Genomic DNA, 20,353 nt, shown 5'->3' with positions numbered 1-20,353 from the left:
ATGTTTGTTTCTTTCTTAGGACAAGACTGATACACTGGAACATGAACTAAGAAGAGAAGTTGAAGATCTGAAACTCCGTCTTCAGATGGCTGCAGATCATTATAAAGAAAAATTTAAGGAATGCCAAAGACTCCAAAAACAAATAAACAAACTTTCAGATCAATCAGTAAGTATCATTAAATTTACACATAGTAAAATATTTTGTTAATATTTTTGTTTGAAAATCAAATTTATAATATTCTAAATGTCAATCTTTTAAATATAATTTATCTCTGCTTGATTTCAAGTCATTGGCATAATATTGTAATAATTCTTCTTTAAAAAAAAATCTGGAATTTTAATTTACTGGACAGCCAACAAAGGAAACAAGGGCAGGAGAGAGCGAGTCCTTTTTTCTAGATCATTTCCCTTTTAAATTCTTGATGAATATCTTTGTCACTTAAAACTCAACACATATTATTGACTCTTGTGACAATGACATTTATTCTCACTGGAGTTCACCATTAATCATCCCTAGGGTCTTAGATGGTTTCTCAGTTGTCATTGGCAAGTTCTTTCTAGTCATGTCTTTAGGAAGAAGTAAAGAGTATTAGTTAATTCTTTTGTATTCCATTTGAGAATAGGTAGGTAGATTTTTAATATGGCAAAGAAAATTCTTTTGTTTTGAGATATGTATGTTTCAATGTGGATCCTTAAATTGTACTTAAATACAGGCTTGCTATCTGAGGAACTCCTGGAAATGTAGAAGGAACATATTTAAAACTTGAAGTTGAAAGTGGTACTATAGCTCTCTTTTACTATATGATGCATGTGATACTTTCCTGGTCTTACTTATCAGAGGTGACAAAGAAACAAGGAATACATGTAGTAAAGTAGGAAGGCTTTTGTGAAAAAATACGGTACTTTAAGTAAGACTCACTCACATCTATAAATTTGGCTTGGGGCTTTTTGAGCACATTATAACTTTTAGTAGATTTCTTTGAATGACTTATTTTGGTGGTGTTTTGATGAGTTTATAAGAAAAAGCAAAATATATTTATTTTTCAACATTTCAGGAAAATGATGTGTATAATGTTAGTCTTTGTTGGCTTTTAAAACAAGAGCAGCCTTGTAGACTTCTTAGGATTTTCTAAAGTAATATGTAAAAATAATATTTACATAGTTACTGCAAGAAGGAAATATAACTAATTCATTGAATCATTTTAACAACTTATTAATGTTTTGAATAGGCTAATAATAATAATGTCTTCACAAAGAAAATGGGGAGTCAGCAGAAAGTAAATGATGCTTCAGTAAACACAGACCCAGCCACTTCTGCCTCTACTGTAGATGTAAAGCCATCATCACCTTCTGCAGGTAAAAATCATTTAGACTTTTTGTGTAGGATGTCCTATATTGAAAAGTACTTATACTGCTTTCTTTCATGTGTAAGAATTTCAGGATGTTCATAAAAATCCTCATGGGATGAGTGAGGAAATTGAGGCAAAGGGAAAATAAGGGCATAAATGTAAAATAGAGTCATGCATGTGGTGAATGTACAAAACTTTCATATATAAAATACGAATGTAAACTAGTAGTTATCTTCTTGAGATTATTCACACATGTTAAAAATGAGCTGGTGCTTGTGAATACTCATTTGGGCTACATAGGACAAAAGCCACGAATTGAATATTTACTTTATATTTCATTAAATCTATGGAATTGTGAAGCATTTTATTTGTGGCATTTTAATTTTTAAATTCTGCAGGGGAAAAAAATCCCCTGTTCTCATGTTTTTCTGTTTATTAATTTTTGGCTGCTTTGTATCAATAGGGTACTTCTTCCCTCGTTAGTGTACCTGTTGGCTGATGAGTTTTTATTACTTTTTATGAAGTTTTAAATTGTTTTTATTACTTTATTAAGTTATAGAACAGATTAGAGAGACATAGTAAAAACATGAATAGCATGAAAATTTGGATTAACTAGGTTTTCATCTGTCCTGATTTTTTTCACCTTTATGTAAATTTGACAATAATGACATTAAATACTAGAGAAAGTATATTTTCTTGTTTAGTGTGTAGAGTAATTGATGTTTTAAGTCTTTTTAAATGTAAACATCTTAGACTAATAAATACTTAATTAGGTTTGTCCCCTGTAGGACAGAATCGAGCCTTCTATTTTCATGTATCCTCTGTAGTACCTAAAATGGTGTCATAGGGTATTTACTTAATAAAGACCTAGTGAATGAAGGACTAGAAGAATGATTTAAAATGTGTTCTTGACTGGGTGTGGTATCATATGCCTGTACTACTAGATACTCTGGAATCTGTGGCAAGAGGATCCTTGCTCCCAAGAGTTTGATGCCAGCCTGGGCAGCATAGTGAGACCCTGGCTTTTAGAGAGGGGAGAGAGAATTCTCAGAGTATGGTTTTCCTACTTATCCTGTCTATTCAGTTGTATAAGGAGAACAAATTTTTTTTTTTTCTATTTCGGAACTCTTTTTAGCAAATTAAAAAAAAATCAAAGAATAATCTTTCATTATTGAATATGAACTTGGTTCTGGCCAAACACACATGTAAAAATTCTCAGCTAGAGTTTATATATCCTTCTTTGTATATCTAGGATATGAATAGATATTTGTGTCCTCCAGTATTCCATTTATTATATTTCGCAATATACTGACCTTTAAGTTAATCTGAACAGGCAGATAACGGGGGCAAAATACTTTGTAACAGTCTTGTTTTCTGTCTTCTTATACCAGAGACAGATTTTGACATAATAACAAAGGGGCAAGTCTGTGAAATGACCAAAGAAATTGCTGACAAAACAGAAAAGTATAATAAATGTAAACAACTCTTACAGGTAAGTTAACTCCCTTGTAAATGAAAGAGATTTATCAAATGTAAATGACTTAGCTTACCTTTATTGTTTTGATTGATTGGTATCTTTGAGTTCCTTTCCATCCCCAGATACTGTTATTTAGTTTCACTTTGGCTTTCAGGATGATGAGGTGGGTGTTTTGTGTACCTGTTCACATTGGCATGTGTGTAAATCATGAGACCTAAAGTCATTGTTTTCTTTTCACCTAATAAAATGTTCTTGTTTGGGTAATGGGCAAATAGTTAACTGAGGTTAGAGATTATTATCTGTCATCTTACAAAGATTAGTGAAAAATATTTGAACTTCATAAAGAGAAGTGTTCTTTTAAAATTTACTCTTACAGCCCAGGTATGGTGGCTCATGCCTGTAGTCCCAGCATTTTGGGAGGTCGTCATGGGTGGATTGCTTAAGGCCAGGAGTTCGAGATCAGTCTGGCCACGTGGTGAAACCCTGTCTGTACTAAAAATTAGCCGGGCTTGGTGGAGCTTGCCTGTGGTCTCAGCTAGTTTCCTGAGGCAGGAGAATCACTTGAACCCGGGAGATGTGGGTTGCAGTGAGCTGAGATTGCACATTGCACTGCAGCCTAGGCAACAGAGTGAGACTCTGTCTCCAAAAATAATGATATATAAAATAAATTACTATTATAATAGCAAAGATTTTTACATCTTAAAGTGACTAGAATTGCATAGTGGAAAAGGGAATGTTAACCAAATTAGTTATTGTCTCTTATGGTGTTGTTTATTTTGATTATTTTAAACAGCATCATTCTGACTTTTCTAGTTTGCAGCCTTCTTGGTGTAGTGTTCACTACTGGAATATTTAAAGGAAAAGGGAAGATGCTTCTCATTTATATCAATTTGGACTAGAGAGGAAAAAATGTTTTTTGTTTGCATATGTCATTTTTGTTTTATTAATGGGCTTTTATTTTGTGTGTTTTTATGTGCATTGGGGGGGCATTTTTTAGAGCTATAGAATAAAATTTACACATTAGCTTAATGTTACTATAATTAATTTTAGTAATTAAAATATTTTATGTTACTTATAAATAGCAAGACGTTTTAATCAAAGTTTAAAGTGAACTTTTTTTTTTTTCTTGAGAGAAACCTGTAGAAGGGTTGATTAGAACAGTTTTACTCTTGAGTTCAGGGTAGTTGTAAGACTGAACTACATTTTCATTAAAGATGAAACAATTCTGCATGAATATTTAAAGATTTTTATATTGAAATAGTATTGTAAGGAAGGTAGAATAATGTTCAAGCAAAAACCTTCCTCAAAGTGCTTTTTTTTTTTTTAACAACTGTGTTGAGGTATAATTGAAATTCATTGAATTGGACATACTTGAAGTATACAGTTGGATCAGTTTTGACATACACAGTTGTGACACTATTAACACAATGCCATCACCCTCCCATTTTTTTTTTTTTTTTTTTTTTTTTTTTGAGACGGAGTCTTGTTCTGTCTTCCAGGCTGGAGTACAGTGGTGTGATCTCGGCTTACTAGAACCTTTCCCTCCCGAGTTCCAGTGATTCTCCTGCCTCAGCCTCCTGAGCAGTTGGGACTACAGGCGAGCCCCACCACTCCCAGCTGATTTTTGTATTTTTTAAATAGAGACGGGGTTTCATCATGTTAGCCAGGCAGGTCTCGAACTCCTGACCTCCTAATCTGCCCGCTTCAATCTCCCAAAGTGCTGGGATTACAGATGTGAGCCACCTTGGCTGGCTCACAATTTTTTTTGTACCTGTTTGCAACACAAGTCTTTTGTTATCCTTATCTCCAGGAAATCATTGGCCTGCTTTCTGCCACTATCAACTAGCCTACCTTTTATACAACTTTATAAAATGGAGTCATGTAATATGTATTTTTTTCTGCCCTCCTTTAGCATGATTATTCTGAGATTTAACATATTATTGCTTATATTTATTCCTTTTTTATTATATCATTTGTTCATTCACCAGTCAATGGGCATTTGGGGTTGTTTTTTGGCTGGTACAAATCTACTTATGAACATGTGTTTACGAGTTTTTTATGGATATACAGTTTTTTTATTTTTCTTGGGTAAATATCTGGGAGTGAATTGTGTGGGTGATATGGTAGGTGAATATTTATAAGAAATTACCAGCTGGGTGCAGTGGCTCAAACCTGTAATCCCAGCACTTTGGGAGGCCGAGGTGGGAGGATCACTTGAGGTCAGGAGTTTGTGACCAGCCTGATGAAACCCCTTCTCTACTAAAAATACAAAAATTAGCCCGGTGTGGTGGCGCATGCCTGTAATCTCATCTACACTGGAGGCTGAGGCAGGAGAATCACTTGAACCCGGGAGGTGGAGGATGCAGTGAGCCAAGATCACGCCACTGTACTCAGCCTGGGTGACAGAATGAGACTCTGTCCCCCCCCCCCCCCAATAAAAAAGAAGAAAACCAGAAAAGAAGTCACCAAACTGTTTTGTAAGGTATCTGTACCATTTTACATAGCCAGCCCTAATGTGTGTGTTCTGATAGCTCATTGTGGTTTTAATGTGCATATCCATAATGACTTGATGTTGAGCATCTTTTCTTATGCTTATTTGCTCTTTATCTTTTGTGTGAGTGGTCAAATCTTTTTGGTAGTTTAAACATTGGGTTGTTCACCTGGAGTTTGTTTCTTATTCAGGATATGTCTTTTGTCTGATATATGTAAGGTTAATATTTTCTACAAGTCTCTAGCTTGCCTTTTCATTTCCTTAATGATGTTTTTAGAAAAGCAAAATTCTAATTTTGATATAGTACAGTTTATCAGTTTTTTTCTGTTTTGTGCTTTTTACTTTCCAAGGAACGTTTGCCGAATCCAGGGAGATAAAGATTTTCTCCTAGGTTATCTTCTATAAGTTTTATAATTAGCTTTTTTGCTGTGAATCATTTTGAGTTAATTTTTGTGTATGGTATGAGATATGGAATGTACGGTATGGATATTCAGCTGACCTAGCATTATTTGTTTAAAAGACTTTCCTCTCCATTGAATTGCTCAAGGTATATCTTTAAGTGTTCACATTGAACAAAATGTTCCAAATGGAATTGGCCTAATTATCTTTTTGTCACGATTTGTAATTTCTCCTATACGATAATCTGGGTAGTAAAGAAGAGCAATGTATAAGAAGTTAACCTAAAAATTATCTTGGTCAGCAAATCCTGAAGTTTATCAATGCATGGAAACAACGGCAGTATAAATATGATTTTATTTCTTCCCTTTGCAAAAGTAATATATACTTATTGTGAAATGTTATAGTGTTCCAGAAATGAAGAATAGAGATGTCAAAAATTACCTCCATGATTCTGATCCTCAGAGATAAGAACTATTAATATTTTGGTTTATATTTTTGTATACAACACAGACATGTATATATCGTATTATAACTCTGTAAAACAACTTATAAACAAAAATGGATTATATTTTCTGTTTTAGCAACTTGCTATTTTCAATTAATGTATCTTAACATTTTTCTTTGTCAACTTGTACATCTGCCTTATTTAAGATTATAGATATATACTATTTCATTGTGTGGATAGAAAATGATTTATCCAATTGTCTATTGACAGACATTTGATTATTCCAGTTTTTATGCTGTTAGAACAGTGTTATTGTAAACAATCAGCCCATATTTTAGTACGTTGGTATAGATTTTCACTCTACATGGGTTTAAAATCTTTTGGTAATTATACTAATTTCATTTAGGATGAGAAAACAAAATGCAATAAATATGCTGATGAACTTGCAAAAATGGAGCTGAAATGGAAAGAACAAGTGAAAATTGCTGAAAATGTAAAACTTGAACTAGCTGAAGTGCAGGACAATTATAAAGTAAGTTTGGTACTCATTGTATGTAAACTTAAGGCATAAACTTTTGAAAATCTGTTATGTATAATTTTATTCAATCTAATATACATTTTAAGTATGGATAATAGAGAGTTTTTTCCCAAATAGAAGTGTGCTATATGTTTAGCTACGTAAATATTGTTCATTAACTATGAATTGAGAAAATGGGTACCATTTGTGTTGCTATGGTGGCTTTAATTCTGTGGATTCAGATGGCTATTAAAATTACATCTTTTAATTGTGTTTATTTTTAAAGATGAAAAGTGATCATTATCTTCCTTTTCATTTTGAAACAAACATGAATGTGTATGTAAAATTATTTTAGGATGGCTGAGTGTGGTGACTCACGCCTATAATCCCAGCTCTTTGGGAGGCCAAGCTGGGAGGATTGAGTCCAGGAGTTTGAGATCAGCCTGGACAACATAGGGAGATACCTCCCTGTCACCAGTCTCCAAAAAATAAAAATAAATAAATAAAAAAGTTTATTTTAGGGTCTTGACTTTTATTGGAGTGCAACAGAATGCCATCAGTAATTTTAAAAATTGGGCTTGAATTTTAACGTTTATCACCAAAGTATGTGACTGTGATCATAAATGAAATACTGTAAAAGCAAGTGATGTAATCTTAACTAATGACAATTATTTTTGCCAGTATAATCTTAGGCAACAGATAAGCCCAAATGATAAATGATATCTGTAAGAATGATAGAGAAGGCCGGGTGTGGTAGCTCACTCCTGTAATCCCCGCATTTTGGGAGGCTGAAGCAGGCGGATCACGAGGTCAGGAGTTCAAGACCAGCCTGGCCAACATAGTGAAACCCATCTCTACTAAAAATACAAGAAATCTGCTGGGTGTGGGGTGGGCATCGGTAATCCCAACCACTTGGGAGGATGAGGCAGGAGAATCACTTGAACTTGGTACGTGGAGGTTGCAGTGAGGCTAGATCATGCCATTGCACTCTAGCCTGGGCGACAGCGTGACTCCTTCTCAAAAAAAAAAAAAAAAAAGAAAAATATTAGAGAAAAAAATTAACAGGTGATCTAGCTACTTAGTAAGTAAAAATATGTGTTTCTTCCTACTATAATTTAATATATTTTAAGATGTGTATGTAGATATAATTTACATTTTTTTTTTTTGGACTAAAGACCAGTAATTCTAAATGGTTTACATTTGCCATATCATAACTAATTGTACCTATGATCTAATTTTAAAATTAGAATTACTTTAGTTTTCCCCTTTAGGGGCTGGAGATGTAGCACATTACGGGCTAAGATACATTAGCTTGTTATTGTTTCTGGGATCCTCGGGGATATTCTTTTCAGTAACTGGCAACTTCTTTGATTATTAAGTGTGAATCATGAATTCATATGAAAAGAATTTTTGGCATGTTGACTGGGAAAATGATTTAGTAAATGTTTGTTGAAGCCTATTATACATAAAGTACTGTGTTAGCTATCCTGTGGGTGATCATATAAGGCACAGTGTTATGCTTAAGGAGTTTATAATGTAGTAGATTGCTAGAATTGCAATGGTAGTGTGCACAACATTTTAACACCACCCTAGGTAATCATCTATAAACCATGGGAAGCTAAACAGATAATTTTATTTCATTAATGATAAAAGTAAACATTGAGATTAAACAACATATCTAAATTATGAAGCTGGTAAATGTGTTTGGCTTTTTATTTAGTTTCTTTTGCTCTATTTTGTACTGTCTTGACACAGATTAACACTGACCAGACAAGGCAAAATGTGATAAGGCTCTACATGAATGATAAGTTTAATTGCCTTAGAGTTGTTTCCAATCAAATATTTAGGGGGAAGACATTATGGAGTAACTAGACCTTTGAAAGAACAAACTGGGAGGGGAGGAGAAGCAGACCTAGGGATAGGAAGCAGCAGCATTCTAAGTAGATGGAGGAGCATTAAGCCATTTTTGGAGGTTAGAGGTGGAACACATAGTCTGCAAACTGTGAGCAGTCTTGATCATTAGGACTTGTGATGGAGTAGCTTGGGCCTGAATGATAGCTTGAAGCCAGGTTTTGGAAGGCCTAAAAGGAATTTGGGTGCTAGTTCCTGTTAAGAATTTTCTAGGAGAAAAGAGACCCAATCACAGTGAGTCTTTTTGAAAATAATTTGGCAGCACTGAAGAGGGTCTGAAGGTGAGGAAATCAGATAGAAATATTCTTAGAATGAATTGATAAAGGCCACCTCCTTTTGGGTACCTTCCCTGATCATCTGCCATTCAACAGGATATGCATCTACAAGAGAAAGCTGTAAAATACATCTTGAGGGAAGAACCACTGAAGAATGGTTTTATTTATATTTGTATCCATTAATGCTTAAGCTGTAATAGTTGATCAGTGGGTGATTGCTGAATGAATGAATGAATGATTTAGAGATGGAAAATGTTGGAGGTTAGAGAAAGAGGAAAAGGGAAAAGTATTCCAATATAGGTTCTAAGCTTTAGTCACAGTGTGCTCTGAGATTGAGATCTGTTAACAGAAGTAGGGAAGTAGACTTGGGACATTAACCACCAATTTAAAAGGCAGATTTGGAACTTAGGAGAGAGAGTGGTACATGAGTTAATATTTGTGATTTATTCCCAGGGAGATGATATTTGAAGTTATGGAAGAAAGTGAGTTTTCAGAGAGGATATTGAGAGAAGAAGCCAAAGAAGAAACTTTGGAGAGTACTCATATTTGAATTGGGAAGAAAAAGCACACAAGAAAGGGCATGGGATGATGAAAATATTCATGCAGTTTCACATAAATCAAAGGAATAGTTTTAAGAATAAGGCAAGTTGGTTAATAAATGACAAGTAAATCAGAGAAGTCAAAGAATTAGTTGAGGAAGATAAATGGATTTAGCAATAGGAATTATTTTCATAAAATGGTATAAACCAGATCTGAAAGTTGCAAGGAGGGAGAAGATAAAAAAAATAATGATAATTTCTTTCTTTATTCAGCTTCAGTTGGCAGAAAAAGACAAAGAAATAAATGGTCTGACTTCACATTTGGAAAACCTCTCCAGGGAGAAGGTATTGAGCAATGTAGTTTAAAAAATGTATATCATATGAAACAATAATAATACAGCTTTATGAAAAGACATTTTATAGTTCATGTGACAAGAGCCTTTAAAAAAATTAAATGACTAAAGACTGAAATAGATGTTAAGAATCTTAGTGAAAAGTGCTTTTAGATAAATAATATTTAAAATATTTAGAATGTAAGAAAAATGCTTAAGTGTTGAAAATTATTAGTTTGGTCTTTATTACTTAATTTGTATTTAACAAATAAGCTTTACAATGTTTAAATTAGAAAAACAGTGAAATTTATAAAAATTACATAAAATGTTTATCTAGTTTTCTTTTGTAATAGGAGACATTTTTGAAGTTTAATGACTTACAGCATAACCTCACATTCACGGAGTGATACATTTGTAATGTAAAAGATGCTATAATGCAGCATTTCTGAAAGTGTGGTTTGTGGTCCTTTTGGTGGTCCCCAATCCCCTTTCAAGTGCTTGCAAAGAAACAATTTTCATAATAACACTACAACATTATTTGATTTTTCTCCCCACTGTTAGATTTGCACTGTGCGAAAGCAGTGTGGGAATACTGCTTGTTGTGTTATTATGAATTAAGGCAGTGGCACCAAACTGCATTAGTAGTTATTGAATTCATCACCACCATGTGCTCACAGTAGAGAAAAAAAAGCCAGTTTCACTGAAGATGTTGAAACAGTAAAAATGTGTTAATTTCATTTACACTTGACCCTTGGGTACATGTCTTTTTAGTATTCTATGTGATGAAACAAAAAGTACCCCTAAAGTTCTTTTGTTGCCTGACGACGTATGATGGTTAATAAAGGTAAAGCGCTAATGTGATTGAGCTGTGAGTTGAACTAGTCTCTTTTTTTATGGAATACCATTTTTACTTTAAAGAACAACTTCTGTAGTCAGACTTGGGTATTTGGCAAATATTTTCTCAAAGTGAAATGAAATGAGCCTATTATTTCAAGGAAGAACAGTTGTTAATATTTGTTACCACTGATAATATTTAAGCTTTTAAGCAAAAACTAAAATTTTGAAAAACTTGTATCTTCCACTGTGACTTTGATGCTTTCTAGTGTTTACAAACATTTCTAATGAGATGGGTGTAATATTTAGACAGTATTTTTCTATTGTATAGCAAAATTTGCCAGCATTTAGAAGATCCACATAACTCATTGAACCAGTAGTTTTCCAAATGACCAGCGATGTTTCAAAATCATGCATTATAAAAGTGCCATTCAAAGTGCAAGTTAAACCTCAAGATTGGATGGGGTTACTGTGATAGTTCTGAAATTCTGATTTTTCAACTCTTACCACTTTTTCCACATTTCTCCTTTGGCATTCTACTGTAAGGACAAACCTTCCTTTGTCCTTGTTCATGTATGTCTGTGTGTTGTTGTTCCAGCAATAGTTTTCTGATGCCAAAACTGGTATTCTAAAATTCAGTTCAATTCTGATACTAACTACCATGAGTTAGCATAGACCCCACAGGTTAAGGACTACTGCTCCCGTTTTAGAGGCCTATCAGAGGTCCTCAGCCTACTGATAACCAATCATTTTCTTATACTTATTCACACATAAGTACTTAGCAGCAAAAAATATTATGTATCATTAATAACAGTGAAAAAATGTGGCAGGTGTAGAATTTTCTACTTGTGGCATCATGTCAGTGCCCAAAAAGTTTGGAACATTGGGATTTTGGATTTTCTATCAGGGAAGGCTCAACCTGTGTATTCTTTTCCTCACTTAACAGTGCTATATTCTGAAAATGATTCCATATATAAAGTTCATAGAAATCCTCCACTTTTTTTAAAACAGCTATATAGTGTTCCATTGTACATATCATAATTTTTTTAACCAACCTCTTATATTTGGGCATTTAGGTAGTTTCTAACATTTTACAAATAACGCTGCGATGAATGATTCTATGCACATATAGTTTTCTTGTGTTTGGGATGGTGCCTTCAGGGTAAATTCCCGAAAGTGTGATTGCTGGTTTGAAGGGTAAATGCGTGTATAGTTTTGTTAGAGACTGCCAGATAACCTTTCATAGGGTTTGTATTATTTTTCATTTCCACCAGCAATGTATGAGAAGTGGACATGTTTCCCATACAAATTGTAATCAGGCTTTCTAATTTTTGCCTATGTGATAGATTAGGAATAGTATTATAGTGTAGTTTTAATTCGCATCACTATTACAAGTGAGGTTAAACATCTTTTTTGTGAGTTTTTTGGTTCGTTATTCTCTGATTTTGGTTTGTTTTACTTACCTTATTATACATGTATATATTTACCCTGTTAGAGATATTAGCCCTTTATTTGTGATATATACATAGTAAGGATTTTCTCCCAGTTTATCATTTTCAAACTTTAGTTTATTTGACTTCTGACCATGCTGACTTTTACCATGTAAAAGTTCTTTTATTTTGTGTGTAGTCTAACGTGTGGTACTGCCTTGACCAGCAATGTCAGCACCATGTGGAAACTTGTTAGAAATGCATATTCTTTGCCAGGTACAGTGGCTCACACTTGTAATCCCAGCACTTTGAGAGGCCAAGGCTTGCAGATCACCTGAGGTCAGGAATTTAAGACCAGCCTGGCCAACATGGTAAAATTCTCTCTACCAAAAATGCAAAAATTAGCCAGGTGTGGTGACTCAACACCTGTAATCCCAGCTACTTGGGAGACTGAAGCAGGAGAATTGCTTGAACCTGGGAGGTGGAGGCTACAGTGAGCTGAGATCGTGACACTGCATTACAGCCTGGGCAACAGAGTGAGACTGTATTAACAACAATGACAACAAAAAGCATATTCTTGGGCCCTGTCCCAGTCCTGCTGAATCAGCAACTCTGGAGATGATGGCCCAAAATATGTGTTTGACAAAAGCCCTCCAGGTGTTTCTGATTTATGCTCAATTTTGAAAACCACTGATGTGTTGCATTTGAATTTTTAGTTTTCCATAGAAAGTGGTCCCTACACCCATGTTATAGAGGAATTCACTTGTCTTTTGTTCTGATACGGGTTTTTTTTTTTTTTTTGAGATGGAGTCCTGCTTCATTGCCCAGGCTGGAGTGCAGTGGTGCAAGCTTGGCTCACTACTACGTCTGCCTTTGGGTTTAAGTGATTCTGCCTCAGCCTCTCAAGTAGCTGGGATTACAGGTGCCTGCCACCACACTCGGCTAATTTTTGTATTTTTGGTAGAGATGGGGTTTCACCATGTTGGCCAGGCTGGTCTTGAACTCTTGACCTCAGGTAATCCACCCGCATCAGCCTCCCAAAGTGCTGGGATTACAGGTGTGAGCCACTGTGACTAGCCAGTTTCAGCTTTCTTTACGTTAAAATTTCTTATTTATCCATTTAGAATTTATTCTTGGATATCACAGAAGGAATGAATTAAATTTATCTACATCTAAATTTCTATCTAGTTGTCTCAGTTCATTTATCAAAATGTCAGTATTGTGTCAATGATTTGAGATACTGCCTTTATCGTATAATAGATTTCTGTATGCATTTGGGTCTCTTTCTGTACTTTGAGTACGGTTCCATTGGTCTATTTATATACTAGTACCATGCTGATTTAATTGTAAGAACTTCGTAGTCTTTTTTAGTATTTGGTTGAGTTAGTCCTTTCTCGTAACTCTCTGTTTTCATTGTTTTTCTTGAGGGGTTAGTTTTCCATATCAATTTTGGTACTAACTTTCTAGTTCTGGAAATAAATGATTGTTGGTATTTTTATTGATATTGCATTAAGTGTATACATTAATTTAGGGATAACTAACATCTTGGTGATAGTTCTACCTTTTAATAAAGCACAGGCGATATGGGATGTGTTGTTCAAATCTGTTTTGTGTCTTTCAGGAATTTTAATTTTTATCATGTGGGTTTGGAAGAATTCTTTTAAAATAAAGTTTATTCCTAAGTATTTTTACTTTTTCTCTTGAAAACAGGATTTACTCTTTCATTTATGTTGTAACTGCTTATTGTTTTTAAATATGGGGGCTCTTGAACTTTTCGTAGCTTTTAATTTTTATGTAATTTTAAACTCAAGTTGAAAAAATAGTATAGCGAACTCTCAGATATATTCTTTCCCCACCATTTGACAGTAACTGGAGATGAAGACAGAAGAGCCCCTGCATATTGCATCTTCAGTACAAGGATGTTCTTTCAGCCATGTTACAATGAACAGATTTAGGAAATTTAACACTGACTCAGTGTTGTCATCTAACCCACAATCCATATTAACATCATATCCTTAGTACTTTGTTTATTCTTTATAGCCTTTTCCTCCCTGATGTAAGATCTAATCCTAATCCATGATCAAAAATTGCATTTAGTTGTCATAATTTTAGTTTATCTGGAACAATCTTATACCCTTTTTTAACCTTGACATTTTTGAAAAATATGGGCCAGTTATTTAATATTATTTTTTGGTTTAATATTTCATCATGATGAAACTTAGGTTATAAATTTTGCCAGGAATACTACAGAATTTATCCTCAATACTAGTGATTATCCTCAATACTAGTGATCTTTTATTATTTGTTTAAGGTATTGTCCACCAGGTTTTACTTACGTAAAATTAGTATTTTCCCTTTGTAATTATTAAGTAATTTGTAGGGAGATACTTTGAGACCATGTAAATATCTTGTTCTTTATCAAATTTTCACCTGGTATTTTTGTATCTATTAATGATCTTCTAACTCCATCATTCCTTCCATATTGATTAGAATTTTTCTGTAAGAAAAAGCTATCTTTTCTTCCCCCACACTTTATTTATTCATTGGTTTTTATCATTGTAGACTCATGGATTCTTGTTTTATTCAATGGGTTACAATCTATTTTTATAATCATTTTGATACTCAGATTGTATCAGATTTAGCTAGTAACAGTCCCTGCAAACTAGCTCTTGTGGCCTTTTAATATATCTTTCATTATTCTTTGAGCACTTATTACTTTCTGGTGTAGTAAGATGTTCTAGGCTCATCTTGTTATTTTCCTGTCCCAGCCTGGAATCAGTCTTTTCTCCAAGGAGTCCTGTTCCTTTCACTGGTGAATGTAGTTTAGAAACCAAGATCGGGGCTGTAAGTGTGCCCTTATTGATTCAAAGTCCTTAGCAGACAGAGCTTGAAAATGTTTCTCTCCCTCCCTTTCCCTCTCTGTATATTAAACAACAGCAACAACAACAGCAACAACACACACACACACGCGCACACGCACTTTGTTAGTAAATATACCTCTAATTCTAGTCTAAAACTATAGCAAAAAATTTTAGTCTTCTCTCTTTCTATAATGTAACTTTCTTTTCTAATTAGACTAAGAACTTGGTCTCAGTTTCTTTGATACATTTACTCAAGTGTTGAAGACACAGAAAATAATTTTAGGATTACTAACCCATACCACTGTGAAAAGCACATCTAACTAGAGTTCAACATTTGTTTCATTTTTTGGTGGGTGGGGTGGAGGGTATAAAATTTACATATTTAGTTGCCCCATGGTGTATTCTCCATGCTCCTTTACTCTCAAAGCATCCCCATACTGGCAGAGAAGAGGAATATATTATTTCTCCTGTTTACCAGTTGGGAATATCAGAAACATCCTTAGCTTGTCAAGTAATTTGTAAAACCAGGGTCATTGTGAGCCATTTTGGGTACTGAAGAAAAAAAAATATTTAGGCACCCTGGCAAAGGCAATCAGATAAACAGACTTGTTCCTGGGAGATGGAACAGTAAAAGATGACTACTTCTGACAAAATCTCTTTCTTAAATTGTGATGGCTTTCTATTTTAGTAGAATTATGAAGCAGCAGTTAATACTGTTTTGCTCAGATGAGATAGCTGCACTCATGTTATCCATGACTTAGTAAAAGTAGGAAAGCCCAGGGATTCTTGTTCATTTTTTTGTCTAGAACCCTTTGATGTTCTGGTGAAGTCTATTTTCAGAAAATGATTCAAAATGAATAAAGCAAAATGTGTCGAATCACAAAGGAAACACATTATAGTTATCAAAATATTAAGACAAATTAGTAGAGTATATGCTTATTCATTTAAATGTTAAATCAGATTTAGTAGCCTGTCTAATAATGACTAATTTTGAAGTGATCAATATCACTTCAAAGGCTATTTTGATATGGCTACAACAAATATAATCTGAAACAAATGTGAGATTTAGCAGTGTGTCTGATAATTATCATAATTTTGAAGTGGTGATGAATATAAAGACTATTTTGAGATGGCTACAACAAATGTGATGGAAACAAATCAATGTGATTTCTGTAGGTGGCCAAGTTACAGGTACTACAACCATTACAGTGTTTTTTTGGCCTATGTTTCCAATGGAATAAAATCCTAAACTTTAGTTAGAAGTTAGTTAAATAGATACAATTTTTTTGCCCATTTAAGTTCATGGACCTCCTGAAATCTAAACATGGACCCTTTGAGGGGCTTTGTGAATGTGAGTTTAAGAACCTTTTCCAAGTCCACGTGTTATGTTTTGGAGGGGAGAGTTCAGTCTTCTGATTTGCAAAAGAGCCTAAACTTAACTTTCTTATCTATGTTCATACATTGTGTTTCCCCCATGAAGAGTCAAAGCTGCTTGTTACCAGTTCTGTTCTTACCCTGAATCCTATTTGCAAAGGATTTATTGTATCTTTGATGGTAGAGTAGGAGTATTAAACTCCCTATTAGGTTGGAACTCTCTATAGAGTTGCTTGACTGTACCAATGCATGCATAGATCTTTTGATGAAATCATTGACTCTATTTCAGTAGTATGTTATTTGCTTACGGAAGAATTTAAATATATGTCTTTAATTTGCATAAACTTCTGAAGAAGTATTTTATCATCTCTAACTTATTTTGTGCCCATTTTTTCTTTCTTTTGAATTGTATTTGAAATATTTCTTGGATTTAACCTTTCCTTTTTTCTGTAGTCACATGCCAGTCTTGAATTACTGTAGCAGCATCTCTGGGGTTTTCAGTCATGGCAAGAGATGAAGGACATCTTTTGAGTGCCTGCCTTGTTCTAAATATATCTCCCATTTCTCAATAGCCCTGTAAGGCTTAGAAAAGAGAAATTCCTTAGTGCTATTAGTGCTGTTCTGATGATCAAATCTAGGTCAACCTGATTCTAATCTACCACGCTGCACTGCTTTCCTACTAATTTGCTTCTTGTTTTGAGTATGCCCATTATTCTTTTTCTAAATTAACCTTACTAGGGACCATTTTTACCATGCTTGTTGTTCAAAAACCTGAAGGCTCATTGTAGTAAATTGCATGATAGATTTGACATATATGACCTCCAACTTGTCTTTTCAGCTATGTCTCTTGCCTGAGACATGGTCTTGCTTTGCTATATTGTTCTCCAACTCCTGGGCTCAGGTAATCTTCCCTCCCAAAGTGCTGGGATTATATGGGTGAGCCACGGTTCCTGGCTCCTGCTATTCTTAATACGCATTCTTTGCTCTAGCCATATTATTCATTTACCAAGACTGAAATATGTTACTATTTCTCATGTCTTCTGTATCTTTTCATGTACTTTATGTCTAGAATGCTATTTTTTCTGCTTGGTGAAAATTCCTTAGGATCCACCTCAAATGGCTCTTCTCTACAGTTTCTTCCTAGTATATAGTGTTTACATTTTGATACATTGCATTTTATCTTCATCTCTATACAAGTCAACTTATTAAAATTAATTGTTATTTATCTACAGTTGTACCTTCTATTAGACTGAATTCCTTGAAGGCAAAATCCATTTCAAGTTAATCTTTGTATCTCTAGTTCCTAGTATAGTACCTGCTATGTAACAGATGCTGTGCTAGGTATCTTGAACGAGTATTTTCTTTTTTTGCTTACAATTTCACAAGTCTTATTTTTGCAATAAAATAATGAGTCATTGAAAGGCAGGAATGCCATTTTAACCTCACAGTTTTACACAGTACCTGGCATAGTTGATACATGGACATATATGCTATGAATGGACTTGCTTAGAAAGAACTTTTAATTGCTACAGCTCTCTTTTTTTTTTCTTTGAGACAGAGTTTCGCGCTTGTTACCCAGGCTGGAGTGCAATGGCGCAATCTCGGCTCACGGCAACCTCCGCCTCCTGGGTTCAGGCAATTCTCCTGCCTCAGCCTCCTGTGCTACATCTCTTTTTTTAAAAAAAAATTATTTATTTTACTTTAGATACATACTGTATCTGGCATCTCTCCCCATATCCCTCCCCACCCTTCCCTCCCTCCGACATCTTTTATCAAATCTAAGTTGACTTGCATTTTTCTTAATGTTTACCAGTTCTGCTCTTGATGGTGACTTTCGTTTTAAGGTTACTTAGCCTAGTTTTTGGATCATTTATACGGGGAAAAATGTGTTAACTTAGACAGACCCAGAGCAAAACCAGCTAACCTTTTCAGACTAAAATTTTTTATTCTTTTATCATTTGTTAATAAGGCCTCTGGTTGATTTTTTTTTTAAAACAGTTCTGTTAAGGTGCAGTTTACATGTAGTAGAATCTATTCATCTAAATGCGGTTTGATGACTTGGCAAATGCATGTAGTGCTATAACTACCATTTTACTTAAGCAGTGTAACGTTTCCATTATTGCATTACCGCACAGAGTTCCCTCTTGCTCATTTGCAGTCATCCCCTTCTGCTCCCATCACCAACCCTCCCACCCTGTCCTAGAAAACCTCTGGTCTGCTTTCTGTCCCTATTGTTTTATGACTTCTAGCATTTAGTGTAGTTGCAGTGATGCAGAAATTATCCATTCACTAGTTGATAAACATTAATCTTCTAGCCGGCTGATGGACATTTAAATTATTTCTGATATTTTGCTATTATAAATAATGCTGCTATGAACATTCTTACCCAAGTCTTTTTGTGGACATATGTTTTCATTTTTCTTGGGTAGATACCTAGGAGTGGAATTGCGGGGTTATATGGTAAGTGTATGTTTTTAATGAAACAGCCAAATCGTTTTCCAAACTGGCTGTACCATTTTGTATTCCCACTGGCAGTGTATGAACATTGCAGCTGCTCCATATCCTCACCAGCACTTGTCAGTCTTTAATTTTAGTCATCCTAGTGGGTGTGTTTAGTGTTATCTCATTGTGGATTTAATTTTAATTTCCCTGATAACTAGTGATGCTGAGCATCTTTTTGTGTGCTTACAGGCCATTTGTACATACTCCTTTGTGAAGTTTCTGTTTGAATCTATTTTTTTTCTATTGAGCTGTCATCTCTGTTTGTGATAGTTCTTTATATATCCCAGATATAATTCCTTTGTCAAATATTTTGGTGGTGTTTTCTTCCAGTCTGTGGTATGTTTTTTCTTTTCTTACGCATTATCTTTTGAAGAGCAAAAGACTTGAATTTTGAGGTAGTCCAGTTTATCTGTATTTGTCTTAATGATTAATGCTGTTTGTCCTGTCTTAAATTTTTGCCTAAATCAAGGTTACGAAGATTTTCTCCTATTTTTTTCTTCCAAAAGGTTTGTAGTTTTAGTTCTCTTACTTTAGATTTATGATCTATTTATGTTTTATATGGTATGATATGTGGCCAAAATGTATTTGTAAATAAATACCCAGCTTTTAAACATCATATTGAAAAGACCATTCTTTTTCTCCATAGAATTTCCTACACATCTTGAGGTATTTTCAGTGTTGAAAATACTCTATAAGAATGGGTCTACTTTTAGACTCTTATCTTCTATTTTATTGACTTTTATCAGGGGTCAGAAAACTAAGGCCTGTATGCTAAATCTGGCTTATATAAATAAAACTTTATTAACACATGGCCATGCCCATTTATGTAAGTATCATCTATGACTGCAACTGCAGAGACAGATTTCAGTAGCTGCAACAGAGACTGTTTGGCCTGCAAAGGTGAAAATATCTACTGTCTGATCCTTTGTGGGAAAAGATTGCCAGCTCCTTATCTGTATTCTTATGCCAATACTATACTGTCTTGTTTACTGTAGCTTTATAATACATCTTGAAATCAGGTTGCATAAGTCTTCCAACTTTGTTCTGCTTTTTTTCTTTTTTCTTAGAGAAAGAGTCTTCCCCTATCCTCTAGGTTGGAGTGAATGGCTTCATTGTAGCTCACTGCAATCTTGACCTCCTGGTGCTCAAGTGATCTTCCTGCCTCAGCCTCCGAAATAGCTGGGCTCAAGTGATTCTCCTGCCTCAGCCTCCGAAATAGCTGGACTACAGGATATGCCACTGTACCCGGCTAATTTTTTTCTTGTTTTCTTTTTTTTTTTTTTTTTTTTGAGACAGGGTCTTACTCTGTCACCCAGGCTTGAGAGCAGTAGTGCCATCATGGCTCACTGCAGCCTTGTTGTCCCAGACTCAGGTGATCCACCTCAGCCTTTTTGAGTAGCAGGACTACAGGCACATGTTACCACACCCAGCTAATATTTGTATTTCTTGTAGAGAAAGGGTTTTGCCATGTTGCCCAGGCTGGGCTCAAGTGATCCACCCACAGCCTCCCGAGTGCTGGGATTACTGGCATGAGCCACTGTGCCTGGCCATTTCAAAAGTTTTAAATTGAGATAGGGTCTCACTATTTTGCCCAAGCTTGTCTCAAATAGGCAGTCC

The 20,353-nt window shown here is 34.7% G+C and overlaps 1 protein-coding gene across 11 annotated transcripts in view; it reads left to right on the top strand.

Annotated features, from left to right (window-relative positions):
• Positions 1–20,353, top strand: part of TAX1BP1 (Tax1 binding protein 1) — a 90,161-nt gene that overhangs the window by 53,403 nt on the left and 16,405 nt on the right. For 6 of the 11 annotated variants that reach the window (XM_035253549.3, XM_035253544.3, XM_035253542.3 and 3 more), the window contains exons 10-14: positions 20–166; positions 1,230–1,356; positions 2,741–2,841; positions 6,568–6,693; positions 9,677–9,748. In XM_035253549.3, coding sequence (XP_035109440.1) covers positions 20–166; positions 1,230–1,356; positions 2,741–2,841; positions 6,568–6,693; positions 9,677–9,748 — 573 coding nt within the window. The remainder of the gene's footprint in view (positions 1–19; positions 167–1,229; positions 1,357–2,740; positions 2,842–6,567; positions 6,694–9,676; positions 9,749–20,353) is intronic. The other 5 variants (XM_035253551.3, XM_035253546.3, XM_035253550.3 and 2 more) reach the window with 1 other exon arrangement.

The sequence above is a fragment of the Callithrix jacchus genome, chromosome 11, assembly GCF_049354715.1.
Source record: "Callithrix jacchus isolate 240 chromosome 11, calJac240_pri, whole genome shotgun sequence".
In the NCBI taxonomy this organism is placed as follows: Eukaryota; Metazoa; Chordata; class Mammalia; order Primates; family Cebidae; genus Callithrix; species Callithrix jacchus.
Note: the sequence above shows the minus strand (reverse complement) of the source record. Positions and strands in the feature narration are given on the sequence as shown.